The sequence below is a fragment of the Chelonia mydas genome, chromosome 11, assembly GCF_015237465.2.
Source record: "Chelonia mydas isolate rCheMyd1 chromosome 11, rCheMyd1.pri.v2, whole genome shotgun sequence".
Classification (NCBI taxonomy): domain Eukaryota; kingdom Metazoa; phylum Chordata; order Testudines; family Cheloniidae; genus Chelonia; species Chelonia mydas.
This window is the reverse complement of record NC_051251.2, coordinates 32,923,328-32,944,999: the sequence shown is the minus strand read 5'-3', so window position 1 is coordinate 32,944,999 and position 21,672 is coordinate 32,923,328. Positions and strand designations below refer to the sequence as shown.

General features: G+C 43.8%; 1 protein-coding gene across 14 annotated transcripts in view; it reads left to right on the top strand.

Annotated features, from left to right (window-relative positions):
* RBMS1 (RNA binding motif single stranded interacting protein 1) overlaps window positions 1-21,672 on the top strand; it is a 205,043-nt gene that overhangs the window by 96,915 nt on the left and 86,456 nt on the right. For 12 of the 14 annotated variants that reach the window (XR_006285077.1, XM_037912625.2, XM_043525847.1 and 9 more), the window contains exon 2: window positions 14,199-14,374. Coding sequence is in view for 13 of the 14 variants with exons in the window: in XM_037912625.2 (XP_037768553.1) it covers window positions 14,199-14,374 (176 nt within the window). In the remaining variant the exon portion in view is untranslated. Of the gene's footprint in view, window positions 1-14,198; window positions 14,375-21,672 lie in introns of those variants that run through there. The other 2 variants (XM_043525852.1, XM_043525850.1) reach the window with 1 other exon arrangement.

The following is a 21,672-nucleotide window of genomic DNA, read 5'->3' as shown; positions in this document are numbered from 1 at the left end:
TACAGGGTATTTCACAACAATCAGATATTTGCTGACTTGCAGAGAAGTGAAACTATAAGAAAATTCTGAACATGCCAGCTCTGATGTAGCTGGATGTTATTTTTATGTATTGGAGTTTTGGATAATTTTCCATGAGGTAGAATAAATGCCTGAAACTGTATTTCATATAGGCTGGTTTTTGTCATCTACATCTGGGCTGATGCGTCAGAAGCACATACAAGGGAGTTGTGGAGGACAATCTCAGAGGATAAGCCAGAAGGGACCATTGTATCATTTAGTCTGACCTCCTGCATGTTTCAGGCCATGGGACTTTCCTGAAGTTCATGTTAGAAGTACAGCGTATCTTTCGGAAAAACACCCAATCTTTATTTTAAAATTTCCAGTGATGGAAAACATTGTAATATTGCATTCCCTGATTCTAATTTACACCAACAAATGGAATACATTCCCTAGCTGTTGTATAAAGTAAAGCTCATGCTTTATTATTTGCATTCAATATTGTGCTCCGAGCTTATAGCTCCTGTATAAACTTATTAACATTTAATTAAATAAAATTGCTCCAAAGACCTTTTGCTTGTTTTTTGTTGTAACCACAGCTTGATTCCTTGGCAACAAGTTCTCCATATCTTTGTATTCAATGAAGGGTTAACCACAAAAGCACACAGATATCATCTGTCCCAGCAGCTCACAGTTCCTAGCAGAAAGCTCTCATCTTCCTTCAGGCTCTTGAACTTCTTGACCTTCCCTGGTTTCCTCCTGACTAACTCCCCTAGGTTACCCGTGGTAATGCTGCATTCATGGATCTCATCAAGAAGCCCACTGAGGCCCTAGAGAGTAAAATGTGAATTAACTTTGGGCGTAAATTTAGTTTAGTTTTAAATTATTTAAATTGCCATGTCATGCCTCAGTTGCCTGGCTGGTGCAAGGTGCTGTTCTGATCTAGATAGCAGAAACTTCAGAGCCTCCTCCAGGGAGTTGAGAGGCAGAAAGGATGGGTAAGGTAAAGGCTGTCACCAGCCATGAGCAGGAGAGTTGTTGCGGAAAGTCTCTGATAGCTACTGCAAAGGAGCAGGGGAATTAGCTCAGCTCTTTTTTCCTCTGCCTGCTCTCTTCTGGCGATAGCTTGTATGTTTTAGTGTTGGTAGTCCTGGGTCTCAGAGACAAGTGGCAGGAATGTGCACCTCCACTGGTACTGATCAAAGGAGCCAGTCAATGAAGCTTTCAGAAACACTTCTTGGGGAGAACAGGCAGATCCAGGAGCAAGGTCCTCAAGGGAAGAAGGTCCTCTGCTTCCATTCAAATTTTAGACATGCTTTCAAATCAGCCCAACTGTAAATGGCTCCCTTTACCTTTTGCTGCTTGCACTGGTCCCCACACCCAGTTTGATAGTATTTAATAATAATGCAGAGATTTTGTGTGATGTTGATCCCTGCATGGAAGGGACTTGCCTGCTCCCAGAATGCACTTGTTTCTGTTTCCAGGCTCTGGAGCATCAATACCCTTGCCAGCTGAAGAGAGAGGTCTGAACAAAGGAAATAATGGAGCAGGCTTTGAATGTCCATGGGGATTTCCAGACATACACTGGTTTGCAGCTATCTCTTTGGCACTGAGAGTCGCCCAGATGTCAGGCCCATAGTCCCATGTGAAAGGGGAGAAAGGAGTAAGTCTGAGAGACCTAGGAAGATATGTAAGCCTCACAGATAAAGCAGGTACCACTCTCCCCTCCGCTGCAGGGTCTTTCTGCTCCCCACAAGAGTTTAGAAGGTTGATAGGTTGTGGGTACGGAAGGGGCCATGTAAGCCTGATGACTTTCTCGACTGTGAGAGGATCCAGAGGACCCAGCTTCCTGAAACTCTCTCTATTGAGTTGGGTACTGGAAGTGCTTAGAAAGCAGCTGGCTCTCTGACTCTGTGTAGGAGAGCTGACAGACTGCAGAGAGGGCCAGAGAGCCTGCCTCAGGACAGAAGATGCAGACTGCAACCGCAGATCCTTCTGTGTCATCCATTGGGTATTCTTTTTGCTCATTGGACGCTGGACTCCAAAGACTTCCAGAAATCACCACCTTTGCTCAATCTGTCATATTGCATCAGAGAGGGTGGTTGAAAGATGGAAAATAATTAAAGGGAAGCCTGTGGGACTCTTCCAGTGAAATCCTCACTACAGACATCAGTTTGTTGGGATAAGGAGCACCTTGGAAGGCAATGGCCCAGGTTCAGTGTTTGCTGATAAAAAGGAAGTGGGAGAGTCAACTGTCTTCATCAGAGAGAAGTCAGACTAATTTCTCTTTGGCATGTATTTTTAGCACAGAACATGTATCCTATTCCCAACCTCCTCCTGTTAGCTCATTGATTACTTTTCAGTAAAGGATAATAACTTAACACTTCACTGGATATTACACGTTCTATTTCCCTGGGTCCAAGGCGTCTTTGTGCATGTGAAGCTTTACCTAAACTGTGGACAAAGGATTTCATTCTGTAGTTTAATACCTATCCAGAACCTTTCAGGAGTAATGTTATCATTTATTTAGATTCACCCCACCCATCTGCGTACACGCGCACACACACACACAGTTCAGTAATTTTGCATCAATACCAATTTGTATATTATCTCAACCTACCTACCTTTCATCAGCCCGATATTTTAAGTGGATTAAGTGGTAGGTACTTCATATGTAATTCCTTGACTAGCTGAATGCCAATGGCAAGATTCTCTAGAACCACCCAAGTGGCATTTTAGACTAAAATAGGCACTTTGTGCGTGCTGTAAGTAACTTACAATCTGTACTTCAATTAAATAACATAAAAAAGACTTCTATTAAAAATGTGATCTTCTCCCCCCTCCACCCTGCATGGAGCATATCAGTTAAACAGTAAAATATAATTAAATACTCACACGATATTCAACTCCATAAACATGCTTTTATAGTCTGAATTAAATTAGAGAGCTGTAGATGGCTGAGACAGGAGTAGCTCTCTGTGTCAGCATGCGGGATATTCAGGTTCAAGTCCCCTTGTTTGAGTTTCCCTGGGCAGTTGGAGACTGGGAGCACTAAAGGGCAGTCTGCTGGACTTCTGGGTCAAAGGAATATCTTGAAGCACCAAACAGCAACCTTTCCCTTTGATTGTGAAAAAGCACACTTCTCCTTCGCTGGAATGGTGATGGCTGTGACCCAAGTCCTCAAATACAGATAAGTTTATCTATAAATTTCTAATGCACCCACCACTGTAGTATCTAGTATATGAAATTAAGGAAAGAATGGTTCAGTCCTAGATGACCATACACTCCCATCACTTTGTGCTGCTTTCTTATTCGGGATTACATAAGGTTATAAGGTTGTTAAAAAGAGGAGGGAGAAAAATTGTTCTTGTTGACCTCTGAGGATAGGACAAGAAGCAATGGACTTAAATTGCAGCAAGGGAGGTTTAGGTTGGACATTAGGAAAAACTTCCTAACTGACAGGGTGGTTAAACACTGCAATAAATTGCCTAGGGTGGTTGTGGAATCTCCATCATTGGAGGTTTTTAAGAGCAGGTTAGACAAACACCTGTCAGGGATGGTCTAGATAATACTTAGTCCTGTCTTGAGTGCAGGAGACTGGACTAGAAGATCTCTTGAGGTCCCTTCCTGTTGTACACATCTATGATTCTCTGATTATTCCTGTTGTTTGTCTTTTATATCCAAAGGAAAAGCTGACAGGCAATTCTGCTGTTACAGAGGGACTGCCTGTGCCAAAAAGGATGACATTTCACATCCCATAAGAGGAGCAAAGGCTTTGCTTTCCTCAGATGAGGGCCTTCCACTGGGAATGCTCAGCCTTTGAAAATTTCACTTTAGTGACCATTACCTTTAACTTCTCCATTGATCACTGCTCTCAGGATGAGGTTGTGAGGGATTAGCAATAGGGTCTCTGAGTGAGGCCAGCTGAGGGCTTTGAAGATTCTTACCAGTGGAACAGGGAGGCACAGTATAGCAATAGAGTGACCTATTTTACGTAGAAGGTGAGTCAGTCTGTGCTGAAGGGGATATAGAGGAAGCTCCTGGGGGAAAGTCTAATCGCTGATTAGTTCTGGGAATGAGTAGTAGGAAGGAAATGGTAAACCAGTGTGGACTGGGGATGACATTTATAATGAAAAGAAGTATTGTCACTACACAGCAAAGACGATCTGTTCAGCTTTATTCATCATTTACACTGATTTAGCGTTAATTTTAAGATTCTGTAGTTCATTTTAATAGGAAAAATGTTCAACTAATTAATGTGTTGCCTTGTAGATTCCAGTTTAAAAATCACATTGCAAAATGTTTAAGTTCATATCACTAGATCAACTGCTGCTCTTAAAGAGACTCCATTTTAATTTGGAGCAGAATTTGTTTTGTAAAATAAGCTTTTATAAAACCTAAAACCAATCGAAACATTTGCAATTATTGTTCATAAAAACTGCTATTAAGCAAATACATTTCCCAACGGTGTTTCAAAGCCAAGCTATGCAACAATAAGAATTTGAAAGTAAAACTAGCAGCAAACAAAAGTGAAACTAGCATAATTGATTTCTCATTGTACATGCTAAGAGTAGTTAGGAAGTAAGTAAAGAGTATAAATAGTAGCAAATGAATTTTACTTTTTTGGTTATTTCATTCTTAATATAACAGTGTTACAAATAAAATAGGTAAAGAAATTTGCTTACAGTATATGGTTTTAAGATGCCACTGTCCCTTTAATCCAGTGATTGTGTGTTTCTAAGTCACTCTTTTGAACATCTGTAATTGTAAAGCATTTTGAGGTTGGTAAAGTTATGAAAAGCTAGCAGGCACTGAAAGCTGTCTGTAGCTTTAGGAACACAACACTGCATAGGCTTACATTCACTTCCTATTTGAATGTAATCATTAGGACTAGAAGCAATTTCATATTTAAGAAAAAGCTTAAATTCCTCGTAAGTATGTGTCTTGGGACTTTCCCCCTGCACTCAGGAGGAAAAACTCACTCTCCACTTGCCACAGACTAGAAGTGAGCTTTTTATTTATTTATTTATTTATTTTCCCCAAACCCAGTTTATAGTGCTGGGGTGGCCAAACTTACTGAACCTCTGAGCCGCATATGACAATCTTTCGAATTTTGAGTGCTGGGACACACCTGATGGGACTTCAGCCCCATGGGAGGTACCTGCCAGGACTTGGGCTTCAGCCCTGCTTCTGCTCAAGCCCCAACAGGCATGCCCTGCGGGGCTGAAACCCTGAGATTCCCCCCCCCTCCGCTGGGCAGAAGCCCCTACTCCATCACCCTGCTACAAGGCAGAGGTCCCAAGCTCCCCCCACCCTGGTAGGTCGAGAATGGAGGGGGGGGTGTACGGGGCTCTGCAAGCTGCACTTTAACTGTAAAAGAGCCTGGTTTGGCCACCCCTGTTATAGTGTTTACGCTCTTCATAGTATAAGAAGATTTTATGATCCAAATTGTATACAAAGTGCACAAAAAAAAAGCATCGAAGCACTGAAAATAGTTTCTGTTTGCTATATGTGTATATTATAATTACCATCTGAGAGCCAGATTTTGGCCTTATACATATATGCATGGGTGTGACTGATTTCAGTGGAAGTTGTACGTGTGTGTCTAATATAATATGAGGAAAGCAGTTGTCTGTAAAACTTTAAACAGAACAATTGTATCTTTCGTCAGCTTACACATTAGTGTACCTTTCAAAAGAGACCCATTTAGGGAAGGGAATAGCATTATGCAAACCTAGCTTTTAGTGCAGTATGAAAAGGTTTTGAAGTTAACTGCTTTGTGCATAGCTTACAACCCTAAAAATAGTTGCTTTGCGTTAGTGGAAGCAGTATGCTCTAACTGCACCTATCGTGCTGCTACGGTTAAGAATCCCTCCGTGTTTTTGTTACAAATTTAAAGGGAGAGTTTAATTTCTATCCCATTTTGAATCATGCCTGGACAAAACTCTGGGTCAAGGCTTGAGATCAAAATGTAAATCTTTCGAAAGAGATTTGATATTTTATAAAAAGTTTTCTACAGTGACTGCTTATGAATTATAAAATTGCAAAAAAAAATGCTCTAGGGACAGATTTTTTTCATATTTAAAATAATCCTTTGAGATTTAAATTTGAAGTTTTTTAGCAGTTGAGCATGCATGAGAGCTCAAAGCATTACATAACATTTCAGTTGGGTATTGATGTTGCCCAAAAGTCATGTTTCTGCATTTCAAACCTAATTTTATGGTGTTAAACTGGATGTTGCAACTAAATGTTATTGTTACTGTATAATAAACCTTCTTAATATCCTGAATTGAAAGAGATTACAAAACACTCCCAAGAAAACACAAAAAAAATAGAAACACAATTATGATTAGCTACAAAGGTATACTTATATCTGATATAGTTCTCTGGCTCACGACAGCATGCCTTTCCTGCTGCACCCCACAATGATTCCTGAATAGTTTCACTCTTTTCGTGTCCTAAGTGTCCAAATCTATATTAGAATTCACTTTTTTTCACCTTGTCTTCCATCCTAATCCATTGTGACTCTTTACTCCTACCTTCCCCAGCTGTGGAGCTCTGAAGTTTTGCAGGAAAGGGGCTCTGCCCTGTGGACACACACTACTAGTGTAAACCTTGCAATTTATGGAATTTACCTACGTAACCTTAGCTCTGTCCCTATGTTCATGCATATACATTAAAATGCTCTTTAATTACATCATATAGGAATTTCCATACAAAAAACTTTCTTGTTATAGTGTGTCATGTTGTGCTGTGGTTAAGGCACAGGATTAGGATTCGGAAGTTCTGAGATCATTTCCCAGCTCAGCCACAAACTTTCTGTAGGATTGTAAAATGGTCACTTAGGGTCAGTTTATTAAAAATTATTTAAATGCCTAAAGATGCTGAGAGGTGCCTAGTGGGATTTCACCATGCCTTGGTTCGTAACTCCCGCTGAAACTTTAATAATTTGGATTTATATGAGCCCTTTACCTGAGATTCTCGAAGTATTTCAAAAACACTGAAATCACTCAGTGATTTAGTCACAGATGAATTAGTCACATAGGCACTCCTGAAAATTGCACTCGGTACCTACCTGCATCTTCAGGTGCTTAGATACTTTTAAAAATCTGGCCTGTAACCTTTGTTCTCTGTCTGTAAAATAGTGACATAATAAAAATACTTCCCTACTATACAGGGGAGTTGTGAGGATAAATCAATCTTTGTAAGGTACGCAGAGGCACCAGTGATAAAGGAGGACTTCTTCGAGTGCTTGCTCCTGTGTATTCCACAGTAGGTGTGTGTGCGCGCCACGTGCATCAGTGCTGTAAGTTTTTCCCTTAGCAGTACCCATAGGGGGAGCACTGCTGTGACCCCTGGAGTGGCGCCTCTATATCGCGCTATAAGGGGAGCCATGAGCTCCCTCCCCCACCCTCAGTTCCTTCTTGCTGCCAGTGAAAGTGTGTCAGAACTTCTTGCTCCAGCATTGCTGCAGCCTTTCCCGTTGATCTTAGTGGTATCTTTAGCTAGTTGTTAGTAACTCGTGGTGCACAGCGGAGCCCCCTCCACCAGTCGGCACCGTTCCCCTTCCAAGAAACAAAGGAAGAGCTCGACTTTGCAGCGGCGCTGAGAGAAGGAAGGGGGAGAGGCTGGTCCCGTGTTGGGTAGCCCTCGGTTCTCCCTGGGCTCGAAACCTCTGACTTGTGCTGAGCGGAGTAGTCCAGCAGCGCTGACACGCACCTCTCCCGCGGTCAGAATATCATCGACGCCGGAGACTCTACAGGCTGCACGAGACATTCTGAGCTTGCTGGTGCCCGGGGTGCCGCCGGTGGCAAACCGCCGCTGGGCGCGCAACAGGCGTCCCCAGCACAGCATAGCTCTCGCGCAGCAACCGGTCTACTCGCAGCTCACGTCCACCACCCTCGACGCCAACCAGGGTTCCGTCTGGGCAGGAGTCTCCGGGTCCCTCCACCCCATGCAGCTGCAGCTGCAGGCACCGAGATAGGTATTGAAGGCGCTCCTCTTCACGACGCAGCTCTCGTAGCCGGTCTCGGCGCGACTGACGTTGACGCTCCCACACGAGCTCCCGCTCTGTCAGGTGTCGCAGACAGGGCTCCTGCCGTGCAGCACCGTAGCTCCAGGCGCAGAAGCGAGTCTCGGAACAGTACTTCCAGCGGGTACCAGTCCTCAACGTCGAGGTCCCAGTCCCGTGGAAGACGGCATTGTAGGCACTGCCGCTCCCACCGCTCTTATGGTACCGTTCGGTCGGTGGTGGCCTCGGCCTCGGCATCCAGCTGCCCCTCGCTGGGCCATACCGCTCAGCCGGACCAGATAGTGCCACTGGGCCCGCAACCTGGACAGTGGCAAGGAGCCCCATGGCAGGGACAATGGTGTCAATGGGCACCATGGCCATCGATGCCCACCCAGGCGGGAACCTGCTCGGTGGCCGGGGCGTCCGAGGCCTCATTGGCCTCGTTATCTAGGCAGAGGGCAAGTCGACAGGTCATGAGTTGGCTCCGCGCCCGGACTCCGACCTGGGGGTTGATCCTCTAGCACCGGCTGAGGCCCACAGCCCCGTGTTGGCCTCCTCTCCTGCACCAGATGACACCATCACGGCACCGCCGCCCTCTGCTCCACAGGAATACTTCAGGGCACATCAAGACCTGCTAAAGTGGGTGGCGTTGAGCCTCCAGGTGCAGGCCGAGGAGATGGAGGGCCCGTCCAATTCCCTCTTTAATGTACTGTCCCCCTCGGTGCTGGGCTGTGTGGCTTTACCCCTTCACCAAGGAGTAGCCAACATCTCCAACGCCTTGTGGCTAACTCCTATCTCTCTGGCCCCGATTTCCAAGAAGGCTGAGAGGAAGTATTTCGTGCTGGCTAAGAACCACGAATACGTCTACTCTTACCCAGCACCTAACTCTCTGGTGATGGAATCTGTGAACCACCAGGAGCGGCAGGGCCAGCTTGCGCCCACCCCGAAGAATAAAGACGCCAAGAGACTAGACTCTTTTGGTAGAAAACTTTACTCCTCTTCGAGTTTCCAGCTCAGGGTGGCCAACCATCAGGCTTTATTGAGCCGATTATGATTTTAATTTATGGGAGTCCCTGCCAAAGTTCAAGCCACTCCGCCCAGAGTGGGATAGGAAGGACTTTAAGGCATTGGTGGAAGAGGGGGCTATGGCAGCCAAAGCTGCCCTGCAGGCAGCGACAGACGTGGTGGATACAGCGGCTTGCTTGATGGCCTCCGCAATCTCCATGCGCAGGGCGTCGTGGCTCCTCCTGTCCGGCTTTCGGCGGAGGCCCAGTCCCTCATGCAGGACCTGCCCGAAAGCCCTGTTCACCGAACAGACAGACGTCAGGCTGCACGGGATGAAAGACTCTTGCACCACCCTGCAGACCTTGGGCCTATACATCCCTCCAGATAAGGACAAGACCAAACTGCAGACATCGGCTCACCCTGCACAGAGCAGATATGAGCCTCCTTACAAGAGGCCGAGAGACCAAAAGCGCCGGCCTCAACGACAGTCCTGCTCTGCCCCACAGCCTGGGCCCTCTAAGGGCAAGAGGCAGGGAAAGAGTCGGTTTTGACTATTTGCAGGGGGACACCAGGGTAGTTGCCATGGGAACCCCCCCTACTAATAAAGTTTGTGTTCGGCAGCCGATTGTCTGCCTTCCGTGGGGAATGGTCACGAATAACCTTGGACCACTGGGTCCTCAGCACCATTTCCAAGGGCTACATGTTGCAGTTCAGTTCACCCCCACGCAACCACCCCCCATCCCTGGCGGGCTCAGAGGACCCAGAGCACGTTCACCTCCTAGGTCAGGAGGTGGAACGATTACTACGCCTGGGGGCGGTGGAGAGAGTGCCAGTAGAATTCCAGGGCAGGGGCTTCTACTCCCGATATTTCCTGATCCCAAAGGTGAAAAGGGGTCTCAGGCCCATCCTAGATCTGCGGAATCTCAATCGGTTTATGGTCCGCTCCAAGTTCCACATGGTGTTCCTGGCTTCTGTTATCCCCTCCCTGGACCCAGGGGACTGGTACGCGGCCCTGGACCTTCAGGACACGTATTTCCACATCCATGTTTTCGAAGGGCACAGGCACTTCCTCCATTTCCTGGTGGGGCCCAACCACTACCAGTTCACGGTTCTCCCTTTTGGCCTATCCACGGTGCCCAGGGTATTCACAAAGTGTATGGCGGTGGTGGCGGCCGACCTCAGACGAACAGGGGTCCAGATGTTCCCATATCTGGACGATTGGCTTCTCAAGGGCAACTCACAGCCTCAGGTGAGGGCTCGTATGGATCTGCTCCTGTCTACATGTGCCAATCTCGGCCTCTTGGTAAATGAGACCAAATCAGCGCTGGTCCTGGTGCAGCGTATAGAATTCATAGGGGCACTATTGGACTCCTTAAGGGCCACAGCTTTTCTCCCAATGGGCAGTTTTGAAACCCTCAACGGTCTTATCACCTCGGTCACGGCTTTTCCAGTGACAACAGCAAGGGCGTGCGTTCAGATCCTGGGACACATGGTGGCATGCACATATGTGGTCCGCCACGCCAGGCTCCAAATGAGGCCCCTCCAGCTATGGCTAGCTTCCCACTTCTCCCAGGTGTGGGACAGCCTGGACAAGGTCCTCTTGGTACCGACCCTGGTAATTGCCTCCCTTCAATGGTGGGCCTCCCTGGGCAATGTGGTCCAAGGGGTTCCTTTCCGGGAGATGGCCCAGTCAATAGACCTGGTGTCCGATGTGTCGGACTTGGGCTGGGGAGCCCACATAGGGAACATGAAAACCCAAAGGATGTGGTCAACCTCGGATGTGTTCCTCCATATAAATGTCAGGGAGCTCAGGGTGATACGGTTGGCGTGTGTGGCTGTCGTCACGCAGCTTCATGGCAAGGTGGTCAGAGTCCTTACGGACAACACCACCACGATGTTCTACATCAACAGGCAAGATGGGGTATAGTCCTCGGCCCTCTGCCGGGAAGCCCTGAGCCTATGGGAGTTCTGTATAGTCCACGACATCTCCCTGAGGGCTTTCCACCTACCGGGCGCCTGCAATACACAGGCTGATGCCTCAGCAGGGTTTTCTCCCCCCATTACGAGTGGTCGCTCCACTTGGAGATCACTCACTGGCTCTTTCGAGAGTGGGGAATTCCCTACGTGGACCTGTTCGTAACCCGCCAGAACTGGCGTTGCCCCCGGTTTTGTTCCGGGGGCGGGGTTGGGAAGGGACGTGATCTCAGATGCCTTCCTCCTGTCGTGGTCGGACCAGCTTTTCTATGCTTTTCCACCTTTACCCCTTACAGGCAAAGTTCTAGAAAAAGTGGAAACAGACAAGGCACTTATCATCCTTATCGCCTCATCCTTATCGCCCCAGCCTGGCCCATCAACACTGGTACGGGACCCTACTGGACCTGTTGGCAGCCCCTCCGAGGAGGTTGCCGCTTCACCCAAACCTCCTCTCCCAGAGTGGGGGCCGCCTCCTTCATCACAATCTGGTCACTCTCCAGCTGACCGCATGGCTGCTCAGTGGCTAGACGAGGAGAGAAGGTGTTCTGAGGAAGTCAGGCAGGTCCTCCTGGAAAGTAGGAAGCCGTCCACACGCTGGACATACCTGGCAAGGTGGTCCAGATTTTCCAGGTGGGCGGGAGAGTGGACAGTCTCCCCATCGTCCACACCGCTCCATCTTATCCTTGAGTACCTCCCGTCCCTTAGGACTCAAGGGCTGACTCCTGCCTCTGTCAGAGTACGCTTGACGGCCGTATCGGCCTTCCACCCACTGGTGCAAGGGCACTCAGTCTTCTCCCATACTATGACCTCCCGCTTCCCATATGCTAGATCCCCTGTACTGCAATGGGACCTAAACCTAGTGTTGTCCCACTTCACGGGGCCTCCCTTTGAACCCTTGGCCACATGTTCCTGGTCTCACCTATCCTGGAAGGTAGCCTTCCTTGTAGCAATCACGTCAGCCCGATGTGTCTCAGAGCTCAGGGCCTTGACCTCGGAACCTCCACATACGGTCTTCCACAAGGATACGGTCCAACTTCGCCCACACCCTTCATTCCTCCCGAAGGTGATCTCTGCCTTCCATATGGAACAGGACATCTTCCTTCCCGTGCTCTGTCCCAAGCCCCATTCCTCCAATGAGGAATGCCACCTCCACACGCTCAATTTGCACAAGGCACTGGCCTTCTACCTGGATCGGACTAAACCATTCCGTAAATCCTCGCAACTCTTTGTTGCCTCGGCCGAGCATATGAAGGGGCAGCCTATTTCCACCCAGCGTCTTTCTCGCTGGATCACCTCGTGCATACACATGTGCTATGATCTGGCAGGGGTTCCCCCGCCACTGATCGTCAGAGCTCACTCAGCGAGGGCTCAGGCCTCGTCGGCTGCCTGTGTAGCCCATGTCACTATCCAGGACATCTGTAGGGCTGCCACCTGGTCTTCAGTACAAACATTCACTGCACACTATGAGATCATCTCCCAAACTAGGGATGACGCTGGGTTCGGCAGATCAGTACTGTGTCCCGGGAACTCATGAACTCCTATCCACCTCCCACAGATATAGCTTGGAATCACCTACTGTGGAATACACATGAGCAAGCACTCGAAGAAGAAGAGAGTTACCTGTTCCGTAACTGGTGTTCTTCGAGATGTGTTGCTCGTGTCTATTCCATATCCCTCCCTCCTTCCCTTCTGTCGGAGTTGTCCGGCAAGAAGGAACCAAGGGTGGGGGGAGCTCACGGCTCCCCTTATAGCGCAATATAGAGGCGCCACTCCAGGGGTCACAGCAGTGCTTCCCCCCCTACGGGTACTGCTAAGGGAAAAACTTCTGGCACCGGTGCACATGGCGCGTGTGCACATCTACTGTGGAATGGACATGAGCAACACATCTTGAAGAACACCAGTTACGGAACAGATAACTGTCTTTTTTTGCTATGAAATTTAATATTTAGCTTCTATAGTTCTGTTGTCATTGGGAGTACAAATTTACTGCAGTTGTGAGCTCATTGTAAATAAGTGTGAAAGTTGGTAAGATGTCACAATACCTTATAATAAATGTTGATGGGAAAAGGTATGAAAAGGAGAAAGAAATACTGGATTAACCGAAACAAAAAGGGCCCACTGATATGATCAAGCACAGTGTTAAAATCATGCTTTGGAATAACGGAAAACGTGAAACCAGGAATTAATGGAGCAAAATTGATGTATCCGATATTAGGCCTAACTGGTGGCATCTTTAAAGAAAGAGACTTTGGGGGAAAATAAGAGATCATGTGGAGTCTACTGGCATGAGACTCACCATCCTGGCTGCCACCTCTCCTACCGCCCCCCCCGCCGGAGCCCAGGCCATCTTCATCATAATCCTGAGAGGTGTCCTGATCAGAACAGCCCAGAAAGAGGGATCCAGAAGACATGGCCACCTCTACCAGCTCCAGCTGAATCCCAGATGCAACGTGAGATGAAATGGGGTTGGACTTTAGCGGCAGCAACAGCTCCAGTTCATCTCAACTAACTTCTTCTTTCTTCCCCCAATTAGCTGGAGTTTTTAGAAAAAAAACTATTAAAGGGAACAAACATTTTGTTAAAATTTAAATCCTTACTTAATACAGTACTTCATATTTCAAATGGTTTAACTGTTTTTTCTTCTTCTCTGTATCTTTAATAAAAGATTAAAAGGATGTTTAATGGTGTGTTTGCCATGGTACTATGCAGGCTCTATATACCAAACCCTGAACCTAGTTTAAACAGATTAATGTTGAGCAGTGAATGTGTTATGTAATGTTAATACATTTGGCCCCATATTCAGTCTAAATTAATACATTTCTTAGTACCTGTAATATTTAATTCTTTTATAACATATGAAACTATGTTAAATTGGTTTTATATATGTTAATGAGAACCTGAAATCAAATTTTTTTATTTATTTTTTTTTTTTACATCTAATGTCCCAGTGGAGGGTGGTGATATAGTCCTGTGAGAAATATAAAACAGAGGGTATATGTAATTTGAATCAGTGTCATGCATTTAGAGTGCTTGAGATTATTATTCTGCATATCAGAGTACACCTAATGATCCCATGCCAAATATGGTGAAAACGGGCGTATTTAGAATACGAGTAGCTGCACAGAGTTAACATGTTCAGAGTGGCCAATGTGCTGTTAATGCTGCAGGTAGTCTGTATTTCATTCTGACAAGCTCTGTCTTTGTTTTGCAGCCGTCCATTGTACCATCCCACCCAATGGCTCCTCCTAGCCCCAGCACCACCAGCAGTAATAACAACAGCAGTAGCAGCAGCAACTCAGGTTGGGATCAATTAAGTAAAACAAACCTTTACATCCGAGGACTGCCTCCAAACACCACTGACCAGGACCTGGTAAAACTATGCCAACCGTAAGTACTACTCTTAAAATTCAGTCTTTTAAAACTTACAGGACGTTTGTGATGTGAGTGCTCATGTCATGAGGGGAGAAGAAATCTAGCCCCATGTTTAGTATTCTTGAGTCTGTGATGTGATGAGAACTGTCAACTTTTGAAATCAGTAGGCGCTGAGCATGTGTGGCACCTTCAGAAGCAGAGAACAGACTAAATATATAGTAAATAAGTGTATCCCAGGTTCCTGATTTTAAAAAAACATGGACACCCATTCTCCTGACTACTTGTTTATCTGCTGTAATCACAAAAGATTAAAAACATTTGAAAATTATCAAACAATTGTGTAGCTTGTTTTTAAAAGCATATGATTAAGATCTTCTCAGTTAGCAACTGATGTAGCTGCACCAAGACAAATAATAAAGCTGAACCAGTGTAAACTTGCACCTGGGCAGCTTTCACCAGTTTCAAACTAAGATTTACACTAGTGCTGTACGATTGCAGTAGGGATTTGCGTATAGTGCAGCTACATCAGGGCTAAAAAACGCGGTATAGACATAGCCTAGAGAAACTTTTTCAGACAACACTGTTTAGCAAAGTTCATATCAACGGGATGTTGTATAAATCCATGCATTTTGGGTATTTCTGAATATGGAGTGGGTGTATAATTATATTATTTACACTTTTTTTTTTTTTTTTTTAATCACATTTTTTCTCTGGAACATATAATTCTTGACTGCTATATTGACTTTCTAAAAAATGAAAAAATTTCAAGATTCACAACACACTTGCCAGACCATTATTGAAACAAAATATTATACCTGTAAAATTTACTGATAGCCTGTAAGTTTCAGTTTCTACTTTCTATCTGGTAAACAAGGAAAGCCCCTAATTTTTCATTCCTGCAAAAGTACACTTTAATAGTTTGGGTTTATATGGAACCTCTTTGAGATTCTCAAACACTGATTAAACCTCAAATAACTTTATGCAGGCTTTTGTCCCCCATTTAACAGATTTATAAACGAGGATATCTAAAAAGTCTTGTCCATGGTCACGCCACTAGTCAGCAACACAGCCAGGAAAAGACCCCTACATCCTGGCTCCCAGTTTATTTGAACCACTAGATGACACTCTGGAAAAATAGGTGCTGGACTGTTGATTTGTACTTTAGCAAAACTTTTTTGCCATTCTGTCCATAATTTCAGAAATTAATATAAATTAAATCTGGAGGGGTCATATTTAGGTTTGATAGAATTTGATTTATAATTTCAATGGATAATATCTGTTTGTTTTTAAGCATTTTTTTTCTATTTTTATCTATTTTAAATTTTCACAGTTGCTGGAAATTATGGGCGGAGGTGTCAGATAATAATTAATGACAGTAGGCATTCAGATTCAAAAGGTTGAAGCTTTATAAACATTAAAACACAAATTGTCAACATCACATGTTACAATATGCAAAGTAAATTTCCTTAAATCAGACGCTAAGTTCTCAAGCAGCATTTTTCTGATTTTGTTTATAAATTTCAGTTGTCAATTGAAAAAATAGTGCGCGTGTATGGTGGAATCAATGTTTATTGACATTTACAGATAAAAATAAATCTTTCCAGCCTAATCACGCATATTAATTGATCTTGTCAATTTGTCTGCCAAAGCAGAATTGTTCTCTGTATTATATCTTTTAATGTTCTCCTCTGTATTTCATTATCCCAATGATGGAGCTTCTACCATTTTCTCTGAGCTGTATTCCAAAGTCTAAATGACCTCACAGTTTCCAGATTTTCCAATGATGTTCAGAAGGTGCAATTAAATACATACAAGACATTTGTTCACTTTTTTTATTTTTAGAGTCCTTGCTCTCCTGTATGCAAATAGAGCCTCTATTTTAAGGATGGCTGGGTTCCCCCCTTCTTGCTCCCTCTTCTAAAAAACAGGATTCTTTGATCAATTTTGGTGTCCATATAACTGTCGATAATCTTACTGAAGTTTATTTTACTTTTTTTCCTTAAAAGTAGTGTGAGTAGTGCAGGTCAGTTGATGAAGCTTTGTTTTATACTTATTAGATTGACATACGTTATGCCAGTATTCTTGTCATTTTCACTTATGAAAATGCATCCAGAATTAGTTATTCCAGAGTCTGTACCAATCCATATCTGCCTTTATGGCTGCTCGCTCTCAGAAGTTCTTCACACCCCCTTGACTACATGCCTGTTTCAAGGACACCACCTGTTCTCTTCCCAAATAGTGGCTGCTCAATGCTGGTATATTTCCATGATCTCCTCCCTCTTCAAATAGCTCATCAGCTTCCTGTTACGGAAAGGTATGTTCAGCTGGATAGAGCTAAATACTTACAACTCCTATCAAAGTGCTTAGCACTTCTAAAAAATCAGGCCCAAAAATATTGAGTACCCAAAAATTGCAGCATCTAAAATAAAATATATGGCTGTTTTTGAAAACTTTGGTATCACTGGAAACATCAGGCTCACAGGTCCTCTCTTCTTACTGTTCTTTCTCTTTCTTTTCTACCACATCAATATCCCTCCTAACTTTGTTTACCTGCTCAGCAATAGTTCCTGCCAGCCACTACCAAATATTGCTACCAGTTGTCTGTTCCTTCCAGCAGTGTTTTGTTGTTGCATTTTTGTCCCATTTCTCATAATTTTGTTCTCATTTTCTCAAACAGGCAGTGTCAGTTATTCCTATGTTCTTTATATCCAGTTCATATCAAATTATATGTAAAGATAGCATAATTAAAAATCATGGGCTAACAATGCAAAAAGAGGTAGGGATGATGGGGGAGGGTAAGGGGCAAAAATTTAGTAACTGTATAATAGCTTTTTCTTTCTTCTTTCTGTCTTTTTTTAATAGGCATGACATAATATGGTCAGAAGAACTTCAGATTTTCAAAGGACGGGTTTGTTTGAAAGACCTTATAACAGTTCCAAACCTTCACAGCTGAATATTGTATCTGTAGATAGAAAACAATATTATGCCTAATTTAGAAAAATGAAATTTTTATTGCGAGAAAATTACAAACTTCTAGTTTGAGAAGTGTTATGTTTATTGCAAAAATAAAACTTTCTGCTTTCAGGATAATACTCACTGTTTCAGTAGTTTTGTGATTATAATGAAAGAGCTGGGCCAACTATCAGAAAAAAATTAGACTTATTACAGTGTATGTCCTGAAAGATTCCCATAAATCTTACTAAAAAAGGAGCAGATAATTAATTTTGTGAAAGGAGCCATTCATAAATTATGAAATACTAGAGCCTTGCACATGAAGATGACTTCTCTAAGGTTTAACTCGTTCTAGATACATGTATGGTAGAAGAGTTTTTCCTTTTTTTAAAACTTGTTTTTCAAAAATAATACAGAAGCACCCTCAGGATCCTCCAAGTTGAGACTGTTGGGTTGTTGCTTCTCTTCAGTAGCTGACTGGTAGCAGGAAGCACTCATAACTTTAAACATTTTGTCATCTTGAGCAGACTTCTCTTATCTCTCTCGGAGCTTCCCCAGTTTGAGTGTGTGTGTGTGTGTGTTTCTGGCAATCAGAGAAAAAAATTGTGATCTTTTTCTGGTTTTGTTCTTTGCCTCTTGAATTGGAAAAAGGTTCTGAATTATTTGCTCAATCTGTAGTTCATTATAAAATGATCTTTCGCTATGTCTACGCTACAGAGCCTATTCTGGAATCGCTATTCTGTACCTGGCTTTTGGCTCTTGCCTTTTTTGTTGGAAGACAAATGGTTCCTGAAAGTGAGCTTGAGGCCTCTCAGGATAGATGAAGCTTCTATGAGTTAGTTTCTATGAGGAATTTCTCTGGTAAGAGATTCCTGTGTTAAGACATTCTCCTCTTCTATCTTAAAATTCTCCATTTCTGCTGAGGAAGCAAGTGAGATTTCCAGAAGATTTTAAAATCGAAGACTTGGAACATTTGACCAAAAATCTGAGTAGTTTATTAAAAACTATAGGCTTCTCTGCCAACATAGCCCTTTAGCAACTGGAGTTAATGTCAGTTCTATCATATGGAAACAAGACTCTCCTAATGCAGAGGCTTACTATTAGAGGCTCACTTTTATGAATTATGGAAAGTTCCAGATGCCAAATTCTCACTTTCCGCAATTCTGTGTAAACTGTACAGGTTTCCAGGAAGTAGCTGGGGAACATGGTATTTAGTTTCCAAACTGGATTTTGAAATATCCAGCTGCTCCGCTGGGGCTTCCTTGCCACTTACTGATCTTATAACTGCTAAAAACTTCTTAGATAAACAACCTTTAATATGCACTTGGTAAATGAGAAATCAAGAGAAATTCTATTTTTGTCTTGTCTAACTCAGTTTATATCAATCCAACATAAATTACTCACACTTTATTTAAATATTTTTATTAAACAGATATTGCCAGGCTGCTTTCAGGAAAAAAGGTGTATTCATTCATTCATTCATTCATTCACTCATTTATTTATTATAGAACATAAAATTAGTAAAAATGTTATGTGTTTTATTTGATTAACTGAAAACAGGTTTTGATGTATATTCAGACCTTTCCTTGAAGTGTTTACAACCAAAACATCGCATCATTGTGCGATCTCATAAAAGCCACAAAGTGAAACTGATTGTCTGTTTTCTTTGTTCAGACTGAGTCAAATATAAAATAAACCGGGGTGAAATCCTTGACCCACTGAAGTCAGTGGCAAAGCTGCTATTGATGCTAAAGGAATCAGGATCCTACCTTAAATCCTTAAATGTTGTTTGTTCTTATAATTCAAGATGTTATTAGAAACACCTGTAATAATTTTTACTGGACAGTTTCCAGTTATAGGATGGAATTCATTCTCTTGCAAGAAGGCTCACACAAAGTCCCCTGAGCTGTCAAACTCCAGGGATAGTCTTGAGCAAGGTGTGTGAGTGGAGAGTCCACAGTATACCTGCATGTTGCAGAAGTGGTTTCTCCTCTGGTTCGCAATAAGCAGCTGTTAATAGGTGTGTGCTGAGTAGGTTAGGAAGTGGCCTAGTAGATTTACTCTTTGGCAGATTCAGGATCTAGAAACCTGTGTGGAAGGATTAAGTTGTAGTCTCATAGCCTTCCTTGATGCTACGAGCTGAATTCCATCCTCCAGTTCCTACTTAATTCCTTGTGCTATGCCGGTTTCTTCAGGCCTCGTGGAGAGAGGAGTTAATTTAGTCCATAAAATAAACAGTTGCATATAGTTTATTATGCTATATATAGATGTTTTAAGTGTCCAAATAAACTACAGTTAGAGCACAAGCTACTTGTCACTCATATTGATTTTTATTTCCCTTTCCAAAACAGCATTGTACTATAATATTGAAAAATCATATTAAATAGATTATTTTATAGCAAAATAACCGATCTTTAAATATAATTAATCAGAGTATTTGAGTCACTCTACAGATTCTTCTATTAAAAAGAGGCATATGTGGTTCTGGTGGTACAAAGACTTTGTTTTTCTTCTCATTGCTTCATTCAGTAAGTTCAGTTCTGGCATAGAGGAGCTGGCAGTGCTGAACTTGAATGGTAGTTTTTATTTTGATTCAATTCTTTTGGGAAGTTGCTATAGAAAGTTCTTATTTAACTACAGAAGGGTAGAGCTTGTTGTTCTGTTTGCAGTGAGGCCCTATAGTATATTTGTAAATTGTATTTATTTATGCACCACTTTAAATAATGCCTTTTTCTCCGGAAAAGTACTTCTCAAAAAATGATAGAGAGCTTTTTTTTTTTTTTTTTTTTTTTTTGGCCAATATGTTTCCTACTATAGAAATCTACTACTCCCCACCTCCTTTCCCCGGCCCTTTTAACAACACACAAGTAGTAGCAGCTTGTCCTTGTTCTGCCAGATTAAAACAGTATATTGTACTTTTTGTGAAGGTGGATCGCCTGGGCGTGCAGATATTTTCAGATGGTATTAGTGGCATTTCCATTGAAAATGAAAAACCTACATTTATGAATAGGCCATTTAAACACAAGCCTACTATTCCAATCCTGCGCTGTAAAAGCAAAAACATATCTGGTCTGCCAGAGGCAGAAATATGGAAAAAGCAAAATATTTATCATGTTTATTACGGTAGTGCCTAGGGGTCATCTGGGAACAGGGCCCCATTGTGCTAGGCACCTGTGCAAATCTGCAATAGACCGCCCCTGCCCCCAAGAGCTTACAATCTAAATAGACAATACAGATGGAGGGCAGGGGAAATGAATGTAACATACAAACAGCGTGATCAGTGTGATGGCTGGCAGATGTCATCATGTTTTCAGTATGTGGGGTGGTGGGGGTGATGTTATGTTAGGAGGATATTAGTTAAGCGAAAAGACGAGGGGGGGGAACAGGAGGGATTGGAGCAAACAGCCAATCAGCCCAGGCGAGAGAATGCTCACAGTGAAAACTGCAGAAAGCAGTGATGATATCATCAGTCTCTGTCTGTCCCTGCATGAACTGTTTTTGCAGCTGTTCTGCTGTCTTTAGTTTCTGGCTGGCTCCTTCCTACAGTTTCTTTCCCCAAGCCCATATAGCTGGGAGTGCCACATAGGTTCTCATGCCTTGGAGTGGATCTCCCCTGCACAGTTCTGGGATGTAGGGGTGGTCCCATCTGGGTCTCATGTTACTCCTTCTCTCTCAGTGTAGAAATAGCTGGTGGAAGTGGGCTGTGCTGATTTTGCACTCCAGAATACATTATATGGGGCTTGTTTTAACTGTAGCTTTTATTTAGGTTCTGTTACGCAAAAGCTCACTACTTACAGTTTACAGTTAATGTCTGAGGATCTGAAATTGCAAACTCTTACTCATACCAGCAGTCATTGACTTGAGTGAGACTACTGATGGTATTAAGGTCCACTCATGTGAGCGAGAGCTTGCAGGATTCAGCCCCTAATTGGTAACTTGCTCTGACATGTATTCTAGGTGCTTTCCAGCATCTCAGTGTGAACTGTGCCTTACCACTCGTGACCTTTATGCCCAATCCACATGGTTGCTCAGCCCTTCATCCTCTTTTTTTTTTTTTGCCTGCAGTTTACCTGCAACTTTCCTCTGCAGTGTTGCATCATCTTCAGCAGGAAGATCTGAAAGGTCTGACTGATAGTTTCTCCCAGGTCCTCTTCTAGTGCCATTATATCAGAGGTCCCCAAACTGTGGGGCACGCCCCCTTAGGAGGGGTGCAGAGGAATGTTCGGGGGGTGCGGCAGGCCCAGGACCCAGCCTCAGCCCCAGGCCTCAGCTCAGCCCCCAGTCACTTGATTGGGGGTGGGGAGAGGGCATAGACAAGTGTAAGGGGGGGGGCCTGACCCTGAAAAGTCTGGGGACCACTG